This window comes from Schistocerca gregaria, chromosome 2 (genome assembly GCF_023897955.1).
Source record: "Schistocerca gregaria isolate iqSchGreg1 chromosome 2, iqSchGreg1.2, whole genome shotgun sequence".
NCBI lineage: Eukaryota > Metazoa > Arthropoda > Insecta > Orthoptera > Acrididae > Schistocerca > Schistocerca gregaria.
Genome location: NC_064921.1, coordinates 877589280 through 877611717, shown reverse-complemented (window position 1 = coordinate 877611717; position 22438 = coordinate 877589280). Strand labels below are relative to the sequence as shown.

General features: G+C 38.6%; 1 protein-coding gene across 1 annotated transcript in view; it reads left to right on the top strand.

Annotated features, from left to right (window-relative positions):
• LOC126335282 (sialin-like) overlaps window positions 1-22438 on the top strand; it is a 267278-nt gene that overhangs the window by 236373 nt on the left and 8467 nt on the right. Inside the window, exon 8 of the mRNA XM_049998367.1 lies at window positions 1252-1493. Coding sequence (XP_049854324.1) covers window positions 1252-1493 — 242 coding nt within the window. The remainder of the gene's footprint in view (window positions 1-1251; window positions 1494-22438) is intronic.

Here is a 22438-nt window from a genome sequence, read left to right as displayed (position 1 = left end):
ATCTTTCCCTCTCCTTCCCTCTTTTCTGATGAAGCAACCATGGGTTGCGAAAGCTTGAATTTTGTGTGTGTGTTTGTGTTTGTTTGTGTGTCTATCAACATACCAACGCTTTAGTTTGGTAAGTTACATCATCTTTGTTTTTAGATATATTTTTCCGACGTGGAATGTTTCCCTCTATTTGTCACTAATCAGACTTAAAATTTCTTCACTTTTGTCATCAAACCGATCTTACTGCTTCCCTTTTTACAACACCAAAGCTGACTCTGTCATGATATATAACAATTTATTTATTTATTTCTTAATATCTTTATCAGTCTGTAGGCAGTAAATACTGTGTGTATGTTGTCCAAAAGTACATGTAAATTATATGTGAATCCATAAGAAGTAAAATTGCATATACAAATAGGTATAACATAAAATGATACACACAAAATAATACAAAGTGATCCAAAAAGTAATACAAATTTATATACATTTCCTCTTCTGTCATTAAAAATTCGTAATGTGTTAATGGGAAACCCTTCTATACACAACAGTGATTCGTTAAAAGTTTTACATCAGCTGTCAGTTAGATGTGTAAATATAATGACATTGTTGAGGGTGAAAGACAGTATTTTCAGTTTTGACTTAATGTAAACATAATAGGAAAATATTATTGAACATAAAAATAATGGCAAAATATTAGGGGCAACATAGTCACTGACAGAGTCGAACGACTATCCCAGAAGAAATTTTTAAATTATATTTTAAATTATATTTAAATTATATATTTTATATTTCATCTTCTAACTTTCTGACATAGGTTGGAAGTCTGTTGTAAAGTTAACACCAATATGGCTCACAAAAATTTGTGTGTTAGTTCTTTTTGTTCACTGTGTATGGAGTGCTGTGCTGTTTCAGATGTTTAGTTATGAAAATCAGCATTGTGAACATTCTGTTGCTACATTGTTAATGAGTACTGGAATGGTAGCTAATCACTCAGAAATCATATTCTGAAACTACAGTGATAGATATGTGTTGAAATTTGAAAATGTCAAATGTCCTTCTCTGTACATTTTTAGATTTTTTTAATCAAATAGTATCTGTAACTACGACATCATTATTGTTGAAGGGCATCTTGTAAGGTATGCAGATATGGAGATGTAATGGCTGTACTTATGCTAGTGGCTAAGAAAAAAATGTTTCTTTCTGTGTAACTTTTGAATGCAGTATCCATTTAAAACACTAATGAAATTACTAATGATATAACAGCAGGATTGGGTAGTGCAGCAGCACTTCTGGGAGTTACTCTGGTGGGCTGCGATGAAACAGCTGTTGTGGTGTTGATGGTGGTCACCACAGTGGCTAGCAGTGCACTGTACGGTGGCAGCTGCCTCAACCACATGGACCTCGCCAGGAACTTCTCTGGCACCATTGCTGGCTTGCTGCATACTATCATCACTGTTACTGGCATTCTGGCACCTGTCACTGTTGGTGCTCTCACCCAAGGCAATGTATGTTCCACTAAAAGTACCTTAGCACTGTGTTTAAGTATAAATTTAGTTCACTGACAAAGTTGTGTGGAAATATTTATTTATTTTTGTCATGTTTCATTTTCTTACTCTTTCCACGTATTTTTTGTTTTGCCACTTGTTATTTTAATTGAACCTTTGGTTGGCTGCAGCTGGCTATAAAACATATTCTCTTACTTTTATGTGTGGATGAGTTATATACAATTCCAGATTACTGTGATGGTCCACCTGTATAGATTTTAACTTTCTCCTAAAAACCTCATTTCTACATTTTCTGCTACATCACCCTTTAACATTACAGTGTACAAAAGAGCTGATAACAAACAAGCTCAGAAATTTTTTGTAACTCTTCAGGCTTTCCAGGCGATCTAATGACATCTTGGGTTGTTGGGTGTTCTGCCGGATATCAGCGTCGTACATGCAGGATATTTCGGTCACGTAGCTTGTAACCTTCATCAGGTGCGACCTGAGACTGCTCCTCGAGTGGACCTGGTCCAGTATTTATTCCTATGGCCTTCCCCCTCCACCAACAGCTGCAGGCACATCCTCTGTGGTCCGCGCCCATTCCCTGCGACCTGATGGAGCGTTGCTGCTCCGTTTTCCGTCCGCTGCGGTTCTAGGTGTTGTGCCCACCAAACCTGCTCCTGGGGGTTTCAGGCGTTCTGCCTGCGGTCCACACCCGCTCACCACGACCTGTTGGAGCGTTGCCGCTTCGTTTTTCGTCTGCTGCAGCTCTGGATGTTCTCTCTGCAGTCCGCACCCACCAGTCCCACTTCTGGGTGTTCCATCTTCAGTCTGGTGCACCTGGCAGTCCGATAGGGACTCGTTTTCCATCTCCATGTCTCTGGTTCTTCTGTTTGTGTAGTGTTGCAGCTGGGCCCGTTGCTCCTTTAACAATTCCAGAGCCGGATCCCAGGTTCTGCTTAGCTGGTACCCTGTGTCACGGTAAATAAGATCATCAGCCTTTTTTATTCCTATCGATTCTCTTATAACACTGTCCCAAAATCTGGGTGTTTGTGCTAGAATCTTGGTATCCTCATATTTCATAGCATGATCTAGTTCTAGACAGTGTTCAGCTATGGCTGACTTAGTCACCTGTCTTAATCTAGTGTGCCTCTGATGTTCTTTGCAACTGATCTCCACAGTTCTTGTCGTCTGGCCAATGTAGGACATGCCACATTGACAAGGTATATTGTAAATTCCTGGTTTTCGAAACCCCAGGTCATTTTTGACACTCCCCAGCAGTCCCCCGATCTTGTTGGATGGACAGAAAACACACTTGATATTGTGTTTACGGAGGATCCTACTGATTCTGGCAGAAATAGAGCCAGCATAGGGCAGATATAGACACCTTCTTTGCTTCATCTTGGTCTTCTTCAGGAACCTGTGGTTTAGTGGCTGGTTGGAGTGCCCTCTCAATTTGTCTGTCCGTGTATCCATTCTTGGAGAAAACTGTTTTGAGACATTCTATCTCTATAGGTAGATTCTCTTGGTCTGACAGGGCACGTGCTCTGTGGACCAAAGTCTTCATAACCCCATTCTTCTGTGCAGGGTGGTGACAGCTGCTGGCCTGCAGATATAAATCAGTGTGTGTTGGTTTTCGGTACACACTGTGGCCAATTGATCCATCTGCTTTCCTCTGGACTAGTACATCCAGAAATGGCAGCTGGCCATTCTTCTCCAGTTCCATGGTGAACTTGATATTAGGGTGGCATGAGTTAAGATGTTCAAGAAACTCATTGAGCCTGTCTATCCCATGTGGCCAGATCACAAAGGTGTCATCCACATACCTAAAGAAGCATGTGGGTTTAAATGTGGCTTTCTCCAATGCCCTCTCCTCAAAACTCTCCATAAACATGTTGGCAACCACAGGGGACAGTGGGCTGCCCATAGCTACACCTTCAGTTTGCTCGTAATATTGGTTTCTGTACAGGAAATACATGGATGTCAGTGTATGACTGAACAGGTCCAACATAGCACCGTCAAATTTCTCTGCAATCAGTTCTAGTGAGTCCTTCAGTGGGACCCTGGTGAACAGCGATACCACATCAAAACTAACCATGATGTCCGAATCTGTGATGTGCAGTTGCTTGAGGCATTGCAGGAAATCTTCTGAGTTGCGGATGTGGTGAATACATTTCCCCACATACAGAGACAGGAGACCTTTCAAGTACTTGGCTGTTGTGTACCTAGGTATATATTACTGACAATTGGACGTAGGGGCATGCCTTCTTGTGTATTTTAGGCAGACCATACAGTCTAGGTGGCACTGGCACTTTTTCCCGTAGTTGTCTGATGATCTTATCAGGCATCCCTGTTTCCTTCAAGAGAGCACTAGTCTTCTTGGCCACCTTGTCCGTGGGGTCACACACCAGAATTCTGTATGCCGGGTTCTCCAGAAGTTGGCGTACTTTCTCATCATAATCCACCTGCTGCAAGATGACAGTGGAGTTCCCTTTGTCTGCTGGCAGTATCACAATGCTGTTGTCTTCCCGGAGTTTCTTGAGTGCAAGCCTCTCCTCGGTTGTAATGTCCGATTTCGGCGGCCTGGCCTTGGTAAGGGCCTTGCAGGTCTCTCGGCCACTTTAGGTGGAAGTGTGGCTGCAACTTGCTCTACTGCACTGATGAAACCTGAAATGGGTATGTTACTAGGGGTCGTAGCAAAGTTGAGACCCTTGTTGAGTTCCTTTAAGGTTGTATCATCAAACTGTATGCCACTCAGATTCATCACAGTGCTTGTCTCCTCTATCTGCTGTGCTTTCTTACTCATGCGATCAAACTTTGCAGATTGGCAAGATGAGGCATTCCTTCTAGCACACTCCGCTAAAGACCAGGAGGCACAGCCTACCCAATCCCAATCTCCTCTGGTTAAGGAGGCTGCCATGTTCAGATGAATGTGTAACAGCTCCCTGGCCACAAATCTAACCTGTGGCGCATATCTCGAATCCTCTCTCTCACCAGTGCCATGCTGGCTCTGCATTTTATCTCGTTTGCCGCTCTGGAGTTGATGTGATGTTTAATTCTGACAAATACTGGTACTACTTCTCCATCTCGACATCTCAGAAAAAAACGGAGAGAACTCAGCATCTTCCCTTTCTTCTGCCGAAGCTTGTCCAGCTTCTTAATATTCTGATACATCTCCTCCCTGTAGAGACTTTTGATGTAACTCTTCAGGCTTTCCCGGCGATCTAATGACATCTTGGGTTGTCGGGTGTTCTGCCGGATATCAGCGCCGTACTTGCACGATATTTCGGTCACGTAGCTTGTAACCTTCTTCAGGTGCGACCTGAGACTGCTCCTCGAGTAGACCTCTGGAGCTGGTTTGGTGGGCGCGGACCACAGAGGGAACACCTATAACCGCAGCGGACAGAAAACGGAGCAGCAACGCTCCAGAAGGTCGCAGGGAATGGGCGCGGACCACAGAGGAAGCGCCGTTGGTGGAGGGGGAAGGCCATAGGCATAAATACTGGACCAGGTCCACTCGAGGAGCAGTCTCAGGTCGCACCTGATGAAGGTTACGAGCTACCTGACCGAAATATCGTGCAAGTAGGACGTTGATATCCGGCAGAACACCCGACAAACCAAGATGTCAGAAATTTTTTGTTACTTTTTACATTAATATTTTTGATAAATTATTTTTATTTTTGTACTAATGTGAGAATGTGTAAGAAACCATTTAAAACTGATAGAACATCTGCAATAAGTTCATTGAACACTGTTAGCAAAATACAAGACTGCTGCTGATGAATATGTGCTTGATATTGGTCCAGTAAATACAAAATATAGAAAGTAAGCAGCCATGTCTTTGTACGCAGATGGAAAATGCCATTTATCAGCTATATGGTGGCTGCAAGACACCTTGAATACAAAACATTAATGAATATCTTACAATAATATTTTAGCAGTGTATTTATAATTGTATGAGTAATGAAATGTTGTTTATGACTATGATATATGTGCGTACTGCAGGCAATAATAACCAGTGCTAATTTTTTTAAATTTGTTGTTGAACAAGAACTGAGCATCAAAATTGGAAAAGTACCATATTTTTGAAAGTACCATGTTTTTCATGACAAGATGTTTCATTCTCTCCTCTGTAAGGAAAAAGTGGACTGATGAGAGAGCTTACACTTGATGTACTGTTTGGACTCTACGTATTTGTAAATGGGGAGAAAGAGCGATTTTCAGTTTATTGTCTATTTTATTTTCTGATTTTGATTTTTGGGGGAATTTAGCCACCAGCATAAAGATCTTTAGGATTCAGAAAAGAGCAATCATGGTTATCTGCAAACTAAGAAAACTGGAAACATCTAGACCACATTTCATCCAGATGAAAATAATGAGCCTACCGAGCCTTTACATATATGAGTGTATCCTGTTTGCAAATGAGTATCTTTTAAACCCAACTGGACATCTTCAACAAAATAAGCATATACACGGTCACAACACAAGAAACACAAATAATACCTACATGTTCACAGTGTAGAACAGCACTGTGCCAAAAAAGTGTATCACAGATAACAGCTCAACTATATAACAGCTTACCCAGTGATTTAAAATTGCAGCAACGTAATTTTTTTTTAATCATAATCTTAAGTCATTTCTAGTGGAAAAATGATTTTACTCTGTAAAAGAATTGTTAAATTACAAAAATTAGTCTTGTAAACAATGATTATGTAATAATGGTTAGGTTCAAATTGCTATATTTGTCACTTCTAATTTATGATTGTTATCTGCAATTAATTTTGTTATGCTCTCTCTCTCTCTCTCTCTCTCTCTCTCTGTGTGTGTGTGTGTGTGTGTGTGTGTGTGTGTGTGTGTGTGTTTCTGCTCCTTTTGCAATTTTGACTTGTCATATATTCAATGTACTGTTTAAGTATGCAATGAATCAAATGGACCAATAAATAAACGAATGAATGAATATTAAGAGATGTTCGATGTTACTGGCTAGTCCTGTTTGCCATCCTGTTTCATTGTAGTTTTAACCTGTTTTCATTTTGTAGCAGGTAACAGTACTGAAATTTTGGAAACTTTTGTTTTTATCTGTAAGCTGGTCCATTGTCATTGTATTAGTACCAGTACTATATGTGTTCACAGTCCTGTTTTACTAGAAAGTTCAATGAATCGGTATTGTAAAGGTTTTATATTAGTTATTTTATAAATGGCATTGTTTGGCAGTACTAAGTGTAGCAGAGGATGTATTGGGAAGAAAGAAGATAACGAAGAAGAGGAAATGGTTCAACGAGACATGCCAGAAGGGTATAGAAAAGAGAAGGGAGATGAGAGAGAAATGGCTAGCTGACAGGGAGAATGAGCAGAAAAGGGAACATTTTATCAACATCAGAAGGGAGACAAAGCGAATCCTAAGAGCAGAGAAGAGAATATATGTAACCAGCTTGCTAGAACAAATTGAGGCAGAGGGCCAAAACGAGAACTCAAGGCAGTTATTCCAATACATAAAAAATCGGAAACATCGATTTCAGAGCCCAACTTTTTTCATTAGATATAAGAACGGCAATCTGATAAATGACAAGGAAAGAATTGTAGAAAAATGGAAAGAATACTTCTCAGAGCTGTTGAATCGCCCAGACCAAGATGGGATATTACCTGAAAACACTATGGAGGAAAGGAAAGATGAAGAAGAGTGGGAAGTTAGTGAAGAAGAGGTGAAAATAGCAATCAAAATACTGAGAAACAACAAAGCCCCAGGGGAGGACAGAATATCAGAATTAATCAAGGAGGGAGGTGAGAGCTTACACTTAGAGATATATGAACTGATCCAGTTGACATGGAAGAAGGAGAAACTGCCAGATGAATGGAAATTGGCTATAATATGCCTAATATACAAGAAGGGCCCCCCCCCCCCCCCCCCATGAACCATGGACCTTGCCGTTGGCAGGGAGGCTTGCATGCCTCAGCTATACAGATAGCCGTACTGTAGGTGCAACCACAATGGAGGGGTATCTGATGAGAGGCCAGACAAACGTGTGGTTCCTGAAGAGGGGCAGCAGCCTTTTCAGTAGTTGCAAGGGCAACAGTCTGGATGATTGACTGATCTGGCCTTGCAACAATAACCAAAACGGCTTTGCTGTGCTGGTACTGCAAACGGCTGAAAGCAAGGGGAAACTACGGCCGTAATTTTTCCCGAGGGCATTCAGCTTTACTGTATGATTAAATGATGATGGCGTCCTCTTGGGTAAAATATTCCGGAGGTAAAATAGTCCCCCATTCGGATCTCCGGGCGGGGACTACTCAAGAGGATGTCGTTATCAGGAGAAAGAAAACTGACGTTCTACGGATCGGAGTGTGGAATGTCAGATCCCTTAATCGGGCAGGTAGGTTAGAAAATTTAAAAAGGGAAATGGATAGGTTAAAGTTAGATATAGTGGGAATTAGTGAAGTTCGGTGGCAGGAGAAACAAGACCTCTGGTCAGGTGACTACAGGGTTATAAACACAAAATCAAATAGGGATAATGTAGGAGTCGGTTTAATAATGAATAGGAAAATACGAATGCGGGTAAGCTACTACAAACAGCATAGTGAACGCATTATTGTGGCCAAGATAGATATGAAGCCCACACCTACTACAGTAGTACAAGTTTATATGCCAACTAACTCTGCAGATGACGAAGAAATTGAAAAAATGTATGATGAAATAAAAGAAATTATTCAGATAGTGAAGGGGGACGAAAATTTAATAGTCATGGGTAACTGGAATTTGGTAGTAGGAAAAGGAAGAGAAGGCAACGTAGTAGGTGACTATGGATTGGGGCTAAGAAATGAAAGAGGAAGTCGCCTGGTAGAATTTTGCACAGAACACAACTTAATCATAGCTAACACTTGGTTTAAGAATCATGAAAGAAGGTTGTATACATGGAAGAACCCTGGAGATACTAAAAGGTATCAGATAGATTATGTAATGGTAAGACAGAGATTTAGGAACCAGGTTTTAAATTGTAAAACATTTCCAGGGGCAGATGTGGACTCTGACCACAATCTATTGGTTATGACCTGTAGATTAAAACTGAAGAAACTACAAAAATGTGGGAAATTAAGGAGATGGGACCTGGATAAACTGAAAGAACCAGAGGTTGTACAGAGTTTCAGGGAGAGCATAAGGGAACAATTGACAGGAATGGGGGAAAGTAATACAGTAGAAGAAGAATGGGTAGCTTTGAGGGATGAAGTAGTGAAGGCAGCAGAGGATCAAGTAAGTAAAAAGACGAGGGATAGTATAAATCCTTGGGTAACAGAAGAAATATTGAATTTAATTGATGATAGGAGAAAATATAAAAATGCAGTAAATGAAGAAGGCAAAAAGTAATACAAACGTCTCAAAAATGAGATCGACAGGAAGTGCAAAATGGCTAAGCAGGGATGGCTAGATGACAAATGTAAGGATGTAGAGGCTTATCTCACTAGGGGTAAGATAGATACTGCCTACAGGAAAATTAAAGAGACCTTTGGAGATAAGAGAACCACTTGTATGAACATCAAGAGCTCAGATGGAAACCCAGTTCTAAGCAAAGAAGGGAAAGCAGATAGGTGGAAGGAGTATATAGAGGGTCTATACAAGGGCGATGCACTTGAGGACAATATTATGGAAATGGAAAAGGATGTAGATAAAGATGAAATGGGAGATATGATATTGTGTGAAGAGTTTGACAGAGCACTGAAAGACCTGAGTCGAAACAAGGCCCCCGGAGTAGACAACATTCCATTGGAACTACTGACGGCCTTGGGAGAGCCATTCCTGACAAAACTCTACCATCTGGTGAGCAAGATGTTTGAAACCAGCGAAATACCCTCAGACTTCAAGAAGAATATAATAATTCCAATCCCAAAGAAAGCAGGCGTTGACAGATGTGAAAATTACCGAACTATCAGTTTAATAAGCCACAGCTGCAAAATACTAACATGAATTATTTACAGACGAATGGAAAAGCTAGTAGAAGCCGACCTCGGGGAAGATCAGTTTGGATTCCGTAGAAACACTGGAACACGTGAGGCAATACTGACCCTACGACTTATCTTAGAAGAAAGATTAAGGAAAGGCAAACCTATGTTTCTAGCATTTGTAGACTTAGAGAAAGCTTTTGAACATGTTGACTTGAATACTCTCTTTCAAATTCTGAAGGTGGTAGAGGTAAAATACAGGGAGCGAAAGGCTATTTCCAATTTGTACAGAAATCAGACGGCAGTTATAAGAGTCTAAGGGTATGAAAGGTAAGCAGCAATTGGGAAGGGTGTGAGACATGGTTGTAGCCTCTCCCCGATGTTATTCAATCTGTATATTGAGCAAGCAGTAAAGGAAACAAAAGAAAAATTCGGAATAGGAATTAAAATGCATGGAGAAGAAATAAAAACATTGAGGTTCGCCGATGACATCGTAATTCTGTCAGAGACAGCAAAGGACCTGGAAGAGCATCTGAACGGAATTGACAGTGTCTTGAAAGGAGGGTGTAAGAAGAACATCAACAAAAGCAAAACGAGAATAATGGAATGTAGTCGAATTAAATCGGGTGATGCTGAGGGAATTAGATTAGAAAATGAGACACTTAAAGTAGTAAAGGAGTTTTGCTATTTGGGAGCAAAATAACTGATGATGGTCGAAATAGAGAGGATATAAAATGTAGACTGGCAATGGCAAGGAAAGCGTTTCTGAAGAAGAGAAATTTGTTAACGTCGAGTGTAGATTTAAGTGCCAGGAAGTCATTTCTGAAAGTATTTGTATGGAGTGTAGCCATGTATGGAAGTGAAACATGGACGATAAATAGTTTGGACAAGAAGAGAATAGAAGCCTTCGAAATATGGTGCTACAGAAGAATGCTGAAGATTAGATGGGTAGATCACATAACTAATCAGGAAGTATTGAATAGGATTGGGGAGAAGAGAAGTTTGTGGCACAACTTGACCAGAAGAAGGGATCGGTTGGTAGGACATGTTCTGAGGCATGAAGGGATTACCAATTTGGTATTGGAGGGCAGCGTGAAGGGTAAAAATCGTAGAGGGACACCAAGAGATAAATACACTAAGCAGATTCAGAAGGATGTAGGTTGCAGTAGGTACTGGGAGATGAAGAAGCTTGCACAGGATAGAGTAGCATGGAGAGCTGCATCAAACCAGTCTCAGGACTGAAGACTGCAACAACAACAACATACAAGAAGGGAAGCAAAATGGAATGCAGTAACTACAGAGGAATCAGCTTGTTGAATGTAATGTATAAGGTGCTGTCCATCATTAACCTCAGAAAATTACAACCATTCATAGAGAACAACATACAGGAGTACCAAGCTGGCTTTCGACCAAACCGATCGTCAATAGATCACATTTTCACACTAAGACAATTGTTTGAAAAACATTGGGAATATGATAAAGATATCTACAGTCTGTTCGTCGATTTTCAATGTGCATATGACAGCATCCACAGGAATAGCCTATACAATGCAATGCGGGACTTCAGAAACCCCGAGAAGCTTGTATGGAAGGGTCAAAGGCAGCAGTACGTTTCTGAGGAGCCACATCAGAAACATTCAAGATTGAGACAGGCCTCAGACAAGGGGATGCTCTATCATGTGTACTGTTCAAAGTCATCTTAGAGAAAGTAATAAAACAGTGTAGACAACAGGAGTGGGCTGGAGTAGACATGGACAGTAACTTCAATTGTCTCACATATGCAGATGACATAGTACTATTAAGTGAATCAAAGCACGAGTTGAAAGAAATGTACCAGAAAATGGACAATAATGCGCAGAAGGTAGGGCTCAAAGTGAATCGAGACAAAACAGAGTTCATGCAATTAGGAAGAAGGGCAAGAGCAGATAGAATTTCTTGAGATAGATGACGAGAGGCTCAAGAAAGTAGACAAGTTCAAATACTTGGAATCGTGGTTTACCATGGAGAACAACATAAAAATGGACATCAAGGAAAGAATAGCAGTGGGAACGAAATGCATGCATTCCCTCAGAGAGATGCTTGGTTCTAAATCTAAATCAATCTCAGTGAACACTAAGATGAAAATCTACAACACAGTGATATGCCCAGCAGTAATGTGTGGTTCAGAAACATGGAGCATGGCTAAGCGAGAAAGGGAAAAACTATTAATATTTGAAAGAAGAGTAATGAGGAAGATATGGGGACCAATGTTAGATAATGGAGAGTGGAGGAGGAGGAAAAATGAGGAAATCTACCTTCTGATGTAACAACCAACTATCCTACAGAAGATAAAGAGCAAAAGAATACAATGGGTGGGCCATGTAGCCCATATGCCAGATGGAAGATAGGCGAAGATGGCACAAGTGGGGAAACCAAACACCAGACGCCCCATTGGACGACCAAGACAGTGCTGGATAGACGACCTGGCAAAGGACCTAGCAGCCCTGGGAATTGAAGACACCTGGAAGAACCGGGCACAAAACAGGAAGGAATGGAGGTAATTTGTGGAGGCAGCATGTGGTCTGCAGGGCCTCTGATTGCTGAATATCTATATATCTCTTTTTTGGCAAATATACACTATATCTTGTAGTTATTATTATGATTTTTCTTTCAGTGCAGGATAGTCTTTATGTTTGGATTGGGTGAGCCATCCAGGTGGCCCTGGAATGTTTGAGAATTGATCTAATGAAGGTCTTGTATGTTTGATTTAACTGCTGTTAATGTGTTCTTCAGTCAGTTTTGCAAGTCTGAGTCATCATCTTGCTTCTACTATGACATTGTTTATGTGAGTTATCCATGTCAGTTAAAGATATTTAGCTTTTGTTTTTGGTGTTATTTGTTGTTGTCATAACTTTAACTTTAGGTCTTCTGGTGTATAATCTTTACTTTTTGTTCAGTTTTCATGCCTGAAGATAACAAGTTGGCTTGTTTGGGCATTAGACTGAGCAATTTTTCTGCTGGTGTATTTGGATTTCAGTTGTTTTATATGTTCTGTTCATGGCACTTATATAATATCCTGATTTACAGTCTTCTTAAGAGGGAATGGAGGAGGGGGGGGGGGGGGGGGTATGATTAACTGCTACAGGCAAGAAAGATTTGTGGTGAGTGTGCTCCTTAAGGTTGAATGACAGAAACTCACGTTTTGGCTTACTAGTGTGGCAAATGTCGCTAAATCTAAATGTTCTGAGTGCAATTATTTGTTTCATGTAGGCCTCTCTCTCTCTCTCTCTCTCTCTCTCTCTCTCTCTCTCTCTCTCTCTCTCTCTCTCTCTCTCTCAAGTGGAACTATAAAGATCACAAACTATCTCTTAAAAATGTAATATTCTGGGAACTGAATGTGTTGTTCAGTTGCCATTCCTATCATATACCCCAGTATGCACAACAAAGTTCCTGGTTATTTGTGCACGACAGCACTCACCTGCACACAGTCAGTATCATCAAACAGTTCCTGGCAAGAAGGGGGTGGTGCAACTTGATTCTCCTGACTTCTTCCTATTCCCTTGATTCGAACTCACTTTGAAAGGAAAGAGATTTGATGATATTCCTGACATCCAATGAAAAATGACGCTCTTTTTGAACCTCATCCCAAAGAAGACTTTGTGCCAAGTTTCCAGGACATGTATCACAGAGCTCAGTGGTGCATAGTTGTGGGAGGTGACTATTTTGAAGGACAGTAAGGTAACCATAGTTTGTAATTTATCTACATTAATGTTACAGGACTATTCACCGAACTTTATTGTCAGAGATTGTGTAACTATTGCTCTTGTAGAGACTGTAGCTGGTTGTATTTGTAACGTCTTTCTTCTGTTAGTATGTATTCCTATGTTTGGCATTGTAAACCTCTGTGTTTATTCATTTTTTTGTCTGCTTGTGTCAGTGTGTGAAGTTGTTTAGTGTTAGAGGCCCATGACATAAGTTCATTGACATTACTCATCACACTAACCAAGAGAGTGTGTCCAAGGTATCCAAAGTAAAGCAATTACTGTTGCCCCCAGCATACATTCATTCATCATGTTTGAAAGGTTCCATCAATACAGACACTTCAGGGTTGTGGAATAAAATAAGCAACAAATTTAGCAAAAAAACATCTGCTTCTTTGTTAAATTAAGCAGCTGCTGTTTATGTTTATTTGAGATATTTGTACTTTTTAAAGAAAATAGTTACATACATCTGTAACATACAGCCTATTTGCACTACTTTACTGCTTTGTAGTTGCTGTTTATCTTTTGTCGGCAGCCGTATATTTATTTGATAAGTTCCCATTTTTCAATGAAAACAGTTATCTACATCTGTAACAACACTGGCCTGTTTGCAACACACTACTACTTGCCATGCAACAATGACCACTGCTACTTGCCATGTATTTAATAGGAATATTCCATCCTTCAATCTGGATAGTCAGACAATTTGTAGGACTGACTGTTGAGGGAAGTATTTAATTTTCTGTAGAATTGGTTGAGAGTCCCAATTTCTTGTTGTATGGTAGATGAGAGCTTGTTAAATACCTCTGCACCAGAGTACATAACTCCACTCTGAACTGTACATAAGGAGATTCCAATGTAAAACATTTTCTGTGGATTGTATTGTGACTCAGCTGAAACTGATGCTTCTTATCAGCAACAAAATCTTTGATAGGCTAGTGAGAAAATGCAATCAGCCTACATAGGAGTCTGCTTACAAAACACAAAACATTCATAGAGCACATAATATAACATTGCTCAAGTGTGTGTGCATCTCATACCAAATAGGACTATCAGGGGATACTGAATGTACACAAAGAAGGGCGTAGCGAATGGTCACAGCATTGTTTGATCCAGAAGAGAGTAACTAAAATGTTGGAAAAACAGTGCTGGTAGATCTATCCCCTGAGAAAAAGTTGGAAAAACAGTGCTGGCAGATGCTTGAAGGTAGACCCCATTTATCCACGCACACGCGCGCCCACACACACACACACACACACACACACACACACACACACACACAACCATTACTTAGAGTCATAGTACTTGTTGAAGTTCACAGAGGCATACTATATAGTGACAGGGACATGAAAGTAACAGTGCACATGAGATAATTTGTAGTGTAGTCCCCAGAATATATAACACTGCCCAGTAAATTATATTTATGAAACATTACCATTTTCAAGGTTCTTGTTTACAGCTGAGCCCAAGATGTGACATAAATGATACAGATAAGGCAGAGTTTATAAACGTGCAGTATCAAAACACAAATTTTCACAGAAATTGTATAATCATATTAGACAGGCATCGACTTTAATGCAAACCAATATCATGATGTGACACTTACATTATCAGCATGCTGCAAACTTTTACAGCAAGGGCCGATTGCTCCAACACCGATAAAGATAACCGCGGTCAAGTCAGCTTTTAACCCTGATTAACTCGATATTCATCTGACCAACCTCGATCAAAGTTAATCGAGGGATTTGATCGCGATTAAAGTTAACTGAGCTCGAAGGGTCGATTATCTTGAATTGATCATGATTAACTTATTGTAAACACGTAACATGGCAGTGCGTTTTGATGTTTTAGATGGCACAGAAGACAAGGAAATGCTATATTTTCAACAAATAAATCATCACAATTGTGTTGGTGTACTTGTGGAAAGGGGAAATCCTTTCAAAGATTATGGTGACTGGAAATTTGAAGAGAGATTTCGTCTTTCAAAAGAAACATTGAGGTGGTTATTGGATCAAATCCACAATAGGTTAGAATTTCCAATTTACCGAAATAATCTGGTCTCACCCATGAATGGACTTCTGAAGACATTAAGGGCATACACAACTGGAGCATTTAATATAGTAATTGGTGACAGTGCTAATGTACATTCTACAACACAAAGAATTATAAGTGAAGTATCAGGAATTATGGCAACAATGTCTCATCAATTCATGAAGTTTCCTTCTTGAGCAGAACTACGCTCTGTGAGGGATGGTTTCAACACACTGGCTGGATTTCCTGGAGTCATTGGTACAGTGGATTGCACTCACATAAGGATTCAGTCACCTGGGGGACAGAATGCAGAACTTTTCCGCAATAGGAAATCATATTTCTCCTTTAATTGTCTAACAATCAGCGGCCTTAATTTAATAATACGGGACATTGTGGCTTGGTGGCCTGGCTCTGTGCACGATAGTACAATATTTCTTAATTGCGCTTGAAGGTCACAGTTTGAAAATGGTAAAAATACCAGTCGGTCATGTACTAGAAGATAGTGGCTATGCATGCAGACCTTACTTATTGACACTACTTTCAAATCCACTGAGTGCAGCAGAGCACCGATATAATAGTTCTCACATTACAACAAGGAACACTGTGGAGAGACAATATGGTTTGTGGAAAAGGAGAGTCCCCATTTTATCTATGGGAATGAGGTGTAATCCACAAAAGACAATGGCAATTATAGTAAGTTTGGCTGTCCTGCATAATATTGCAAGGAGCACAAGCTGCTGAGGCTATGATGTAGCAAGAGGGACCCAGATATCGATGATAATGAGCTAATGCCTCCCGGTCAACAAACATATCATGATGACACATTACCAGGACGAGCAGTTCATCGCCCTATAATTGATGAACATTTTCACTGAGGTAAACTGTTACTTAATACATGTAAAATATGAAATTATTTTTATTTGAAATTATTATAGTGGACAAATACAATAACGTTTTTTTAACATTTTCATTACATTCGGTAGAATTCTCCCACTTCCAATAATTTACTTCACGTTTTGTTGTACCTCATATTCCATCACATGCATTTTTACTGTGGCAAGATCCAAATAAGTACCATTCAGCCTCCAACCTAAAATCTACTTTGTGGCTGCACAGATTTGAAAAATTCTTTTTGTTCTCATACAGAATATCACTTCCATTTGAAAAGTATATCAGCTTCTCAACTGTGGGAAAATTTTCTTTTATGTAATTTATTGCATACGTTTGAAACACATGTTGTGCTCTAAGTAGTCACTTAGAATGCAAATTAAAGAACTGCAAATTTCATATTCCTCATTTTTAAAGTAAAGGATAAATGGATGCACTGTTGCCTGGTCATTGACCCAGTGGTACCCTTGTATTGCATCCTGAATCACAAATGTAAAATTTTCTGCAAAATCAGCTAGCACTATGCATTCAGTTTTGTCCTTCAAAAACTTACTTTGGAATTTTAGAAACATAGTGGTGACTTTTGAGTTTTTGTAAGTTATCAATTAAAGATTCCACATGCTCTTCCTGAGATTTAACTACTGTTATCATTTCTGCCCTGTCAATTGTGACCCACTGTTTGAAGGTAACACTGTGTGGCATTTCTTCATCATATTCGTGAAACAATTCAAGAACGATTTCCTTACCAGGGCATTTATTACACCAACTCATCATGCAGTCATAACTGTTAGTGTCATAGACCATTAAATCTAGTAACTCTTTCTAGATAAGATCACTGAGTTTTGCACCCGCAATCATCAGTTTGACATTTTGATGATATGAACAAACACGTACAGACTGTGTCCCTGAGGATCCAGCCAAACTCCACTTAGGGTGGAGGTCACAAAATTTTGACCTTCCAATTTTGCATTCAGGATGAGAACTTTTGAAAGCTACATAAAGTTCATGTAAATTTGATGACACTATTCGTTTCTGCTTTGTTACTTTAACTCCATTTATAACAACTCTTTCGCTATCTTTGCAACCTGGGCACATTCTACTGTTTTAATCATCTTCAAAAAACTGCTGGATCTTTTTGTTTCTCCACTTATACCTACTCATTTCTTCTTTCCTAAAACTGGAAGAATGCCTTGCCCTTTCACTGATTTTCGGGTTAGTTTAACCAAACAATGAAAAATATTGAATTCATGAATGATTTTTTCTCTTGATCATGAGTCAGGGAGCAAACCTAAAATTTTTAACTTTTTCCTCTTTAGATGTCACTCAACATTTAATTTTTTTAATTAAGCTCAAATATTCAGTGTCAGATAATGCTGGTGGTAGGTTTTCTTCTTTATAAATAATGTTGGTATCTGTATTATCAAAGCATGATTCCAAGTTTTTCAAATTTTGTCTGAAATTTATTGTACCTTATTTTCAATAGCTGCTTTTCTTTTTCTGCTACTTAATTTTACTATTTTTAAAGCAGGAGATATTTTAACTTAGAACAAGCAAAATCCAATATGCTGATAGCTTCCTCATCAGGAATATAAACTTCATTAACAAGTTTACATGCTTCTGGATTCACAATAAATATATTTAAGTAACAATTTGGGCAGAGAGAATTTCCAGGAATCAAATTACATTTCACTTGGAAAGCTGTTTCACTCTTGCATAACAAGGACAAATATTCAAGTTTTATTTCCCTCAAACCTATAGTAAAAAGCTTATAATGAAATTCAAGCGGATCACAGCACTCTCTTCCAAAGATGTGGTTGTACTTCAGAATATATTTCTTCTCATGATACTCGCACACTGATATTACAAAAGAACTTACTTGAAAATTAAACAAAGTTTGTCAAACTTCATCAAAGTCATTGACATTTTTCAAGTTTTTGAAACTGAACTGTAAACTGTTTTGTGACACACTTCACTTGCTACGTGTCCAACAGAACACTGTTCATCCATGTTATTGCAGTCCAGTTAATCTCTCAAAATTAATTACAAATTACACACAGACAAAGTACATAACACATTCTACACTCTCGATGAAGTATTTACATCCATTCTAACAGAGGTTTCAGAACAGACTGACTACAACAATGCCACACCCAGCAATAATGTACTTCTACAATGCAACACCCAGTAATAATGTACTTCTTTATTGACAATAAACCTAAACATAAATGGGCATTTTTATTACTACAGTACAAAAGCGAAAGCTCCTATTGTCCTATTGTTTAATATTGCATTATTAAAAATAAATAAACTAAATGAATATTGGGTGATAGTGTTAACTAAATACATGTCACAATTAAATTTTATTACAGTGAAACATAAACCATTTAAATAGGCAACAGCCATAAGATCAATTGTAGAGTAATGTGAATTATTTCCTCATTTTCAAAAATTCATATCTTCATTCACAGTCAGGTATCAATGTTGAAATTTCTACAGTACATTGATATCATATAGGTGTACAAACAGTGCAAAATTAATATTTTATATTCAGTCCCACCTGAGATAACTAACTCCAAACTTTAAAAAAAAAATGAAAATTTTCAAATTTGAAAATTCATAAAAGATTAAGGAAACATTAGTAAGTGTTCTTGCTCTATATGAGCCTATTAGTGTATGATATCTAACTATATGAAAAAATAGACTCTCATAAATCACTCCTTGTTTGTAACTTTCGGGCCAAAAATTGGATTTTTGAAAATTTGGATACCAAACTTTGGAGGTCATTTTGATTGTTTATTTTTGAATTTAGGGTATTTTGTGTAATAGACAGTGTTGCATAGGACACTTTTCTAAAAACAATCATGTCAATTGCAATGTTGGAACTTAACCCAGTGCAGAGAGATTCAAATTTGTGCTAATGTCTCCAGACTGAAAAATCGTCGGGTGCCTACAAATAATAATGGCCGCCATCCAGTAAAGGTGCAAGATAAATTATTTTAAAAACTGTTCTGAACTTCTTAATTCTAGGGCAATCACATATAAAAAAAATTAAAATATTTCAAAATGGTCAAGAAACCATCACTCGACCACTTCATATGGATTGACTCAATTGTGAACTGCATGGCAGAGGGTACTTCCCATTGTATCACTTATTAAGGTTTATTCCTGTGCCATGAGTGAATCGGCGCAATGGTTTGCCACCTGGAATTGCATTTGGGAGGACAACAGTTTAAATCCGCATCCGGCCAGCCAGATTTAGGTTTTCAGTGACTTACCTAAATCACTCCAGGCAAATGCTGGGATGATTGCTTTGAAAGGTCATGGCGCATTTCCTTCCCCATTGCTGATACAATCTGAGTTTGTGCTCCATCTCTAATAACCATTGACATATGTAGTACAGGAAGAACAATTACTTAATTGCCTCTGCAGTACTGTAACTAATGTAGTGTTTTCTATACAATCCCTACAGAACAAGTATGTAGGGGTTGTAGTATATTCCTAGATTTCTCACTGAAAAATGGTTCTTCAAACTTTGTATGTTGACTTTCATTGGTTATTTTGCATTTTCCAAGTGATTCCAGTTCAGTTTTCCCAGTATCTCTATGACACTGTCCTGTGGATCAAACAAACCATTCATGTTGCAATTTTTTGTATATGTTCAATACCCTTACTAATCTTGCGTGGTATAGGCCCACATACTTGAGCGATGAGTCACATGAATGTTCTGTAAGCAATCCTCTTGTGGACCAATTGAATCTTCCGAAGTTCGTCGCCTGTTTTTTTATGACTGAGTCTATGTGACTATTCCATTCCATATCTGCAAATATTTCCATGTTATTATCTGAAAATCAGTTGAATATATAATTGCCACTAATTAAAAATCAAAGTTACCAGAAATTTTTATTTATGACCTTTAAGGCTCTATAGGAATGTTACTGGCAGGGAAGCCAAACTGGACATCAACTCCAGGATCACAAGGCAAGTACTGTCTGACATAAAACTTACATCTGAGTCCTGTGTATGTTAATATACTATTTAGTTGCATGATACATTTAAAACATTGCTAATTCTGGCTTGTTCGCACTTGGGAGTATTGGTTTTAATGACCAAATTTCACTAATGTGGCACAGTATTCAGAAGGCTGTCCAGTGCAGTAATATCTAAGCCATGATTCTGAAGTTTGATTTTATATTATGAAAAGGATAGATAGCTTTGCAGTATGTAGCGGAGATATTGAGTTACAGGCTGGCACATCAAAAAGACAAGTCTTTTGTTGTGCTTGTCAGCAACTCAGTTTAGACCAATTTAAATTAAGCTAATTCGTAGACACATATATTTACAGACTTCTAGTTAGAGACAATCATTAGATTTACTACTGGTATGCAATTTTTTTTTGTTTTGGTATTTTTTTATTATTGTTATTTTTTTTTTTTTTACAAATAACATATTAAATAATGTAATGCCCCACTGTTAACTCATATCTCACTATCAGTCACTGCATACTGTACATACATTGTTTCATAACAATTCACTCAATACACACACACACACACACACACACACACACATACACACACACACACACACACACACACACACACACACACACACTCACACACACTTACACATATTGGTGATCTGTGGGTCATTTTCTGTACCACAACTTTCCATTTGCTATCCTGAAAAACTGAGTCAGCATCCCTCCATAATGAGTGAGATGCTGAGCTCAGAAAGAGGAAGAGGTGTTAGTATTGTGCTGTGCATAGCTTGGGGGTAAGTATTTCTAGAAAGGAAAAAAAGAAGCAAAAAAACATAAAGTGAAGGTGTTACGTGGAATGTTGGATGCTTTATAATCATCATCATCATTATTATTATTATTATTTATTTGTACAACATTTTGTTTATCAATCCTCTACTTTGTTTTATCTAAGTAATCCTTCAATGTACAGGCTGTTTATAAATAAATATTGGGGTTTTAACGCTTTATAATATTTATTATATTAAACTTACAGTTGTAAATGATACGTCAAATGAAAGAGCAACTCAAAACAGTTGTGTTTGGCACCAGTGCGCATGTGCAGCACAAACACCGAATTTGTAGTTACTGTGCAATGTGCATTCCGGCTGAAGTTCGGTTGTGATCCTCCAAGTGATAATAACATTTGTAGATGGTATCATCAATTTGAAGATACCAACTGCCTTTGTAAAGGGAAGAGCCCAGGACGACCAAGAGCTAGTGAAGAGACTGTTGAGCAAGTGAGAGAGTCGTTCACTCATAGCCCAAATAAATCAGACCGGAAGACTAGTCATGAATTACAAGTTCCTGTGTTGACTGTTTGGAAACTTTTAAGAAAACGCATACAACTACGTCCTTACCATTTACAGTTATTACAGGCTCTAAAGCCAGCAGACCATGGATTAAGTGCCAACTTTGCAAATGAAATGTTGTTTCATGATGATGAAGATTTTCTGGATAATGTTGTCTTCAGTGATGAATTGACCTGTCACCTTAGTGGACATGTTAACACTCACAATGTGTGCATCTGGGGCTCAGAAAATCCTTACGAGGTGGTACAAATGCAATGAGATTCCCCTAAAGTGACTGTTTTTTGTGACGTATCCTGGCGGATAGTTTATGGACCTTTCTTTTTTGGTGAACCTACTGTAACTGACACTTCTTACCTTGATACACTAGAGCAATGGCTCTTCCCTCAGTTGGAAGAAGATGAGCCACAGAACTTCATTTTCCAGCAAGATGATGCACCACCTCACTGGTATAGCGAAGTATGCGATTGGTTGAACCTCCCTGTAACCAAGCGCTGGCTAGGCCACAAGGGTCCCAATGACAGGGCTTGCTTTGCATGGCCTCCACGTTCACTCGACCTAATGCCATGTGATTTTTTCCTTTGGGACTTCATCAAGAATCGTGTGTACATGCCTCTACCAGCAGACCTCCATGAATTAAGAAACCAGATTGAAGCAGCTGTTGCTACAATCACTGAAGACACACTATCAACATTTGAGAAGAACTCAGCTATAGACTTGATGTGTGCCATGTGACAAATGGTGCTCACATTGAACATTTATAAGGTTCTTGGTGAAACTGTTTGAGTTGCTCTTTCATTTGACATATCATTTATAACTGTAAGTTTAATATAATAAATATCATAAAGCATTAAAGCCTCAATATTCATTTATAAACACCCTGTATAAAATGTACTGGATAGTAGGTACTTTTTAGCTGCCTTTTTAAATAAGTGTATTTTTGCAATTTCTTTAATCATTTTTGGTAATTTATCATACTGTTTTATTCCTTGGTAGAAAATGCAGTTTTGAGTTTTATCTTTATTTTTTCCTTGGTAAATGTTAGTT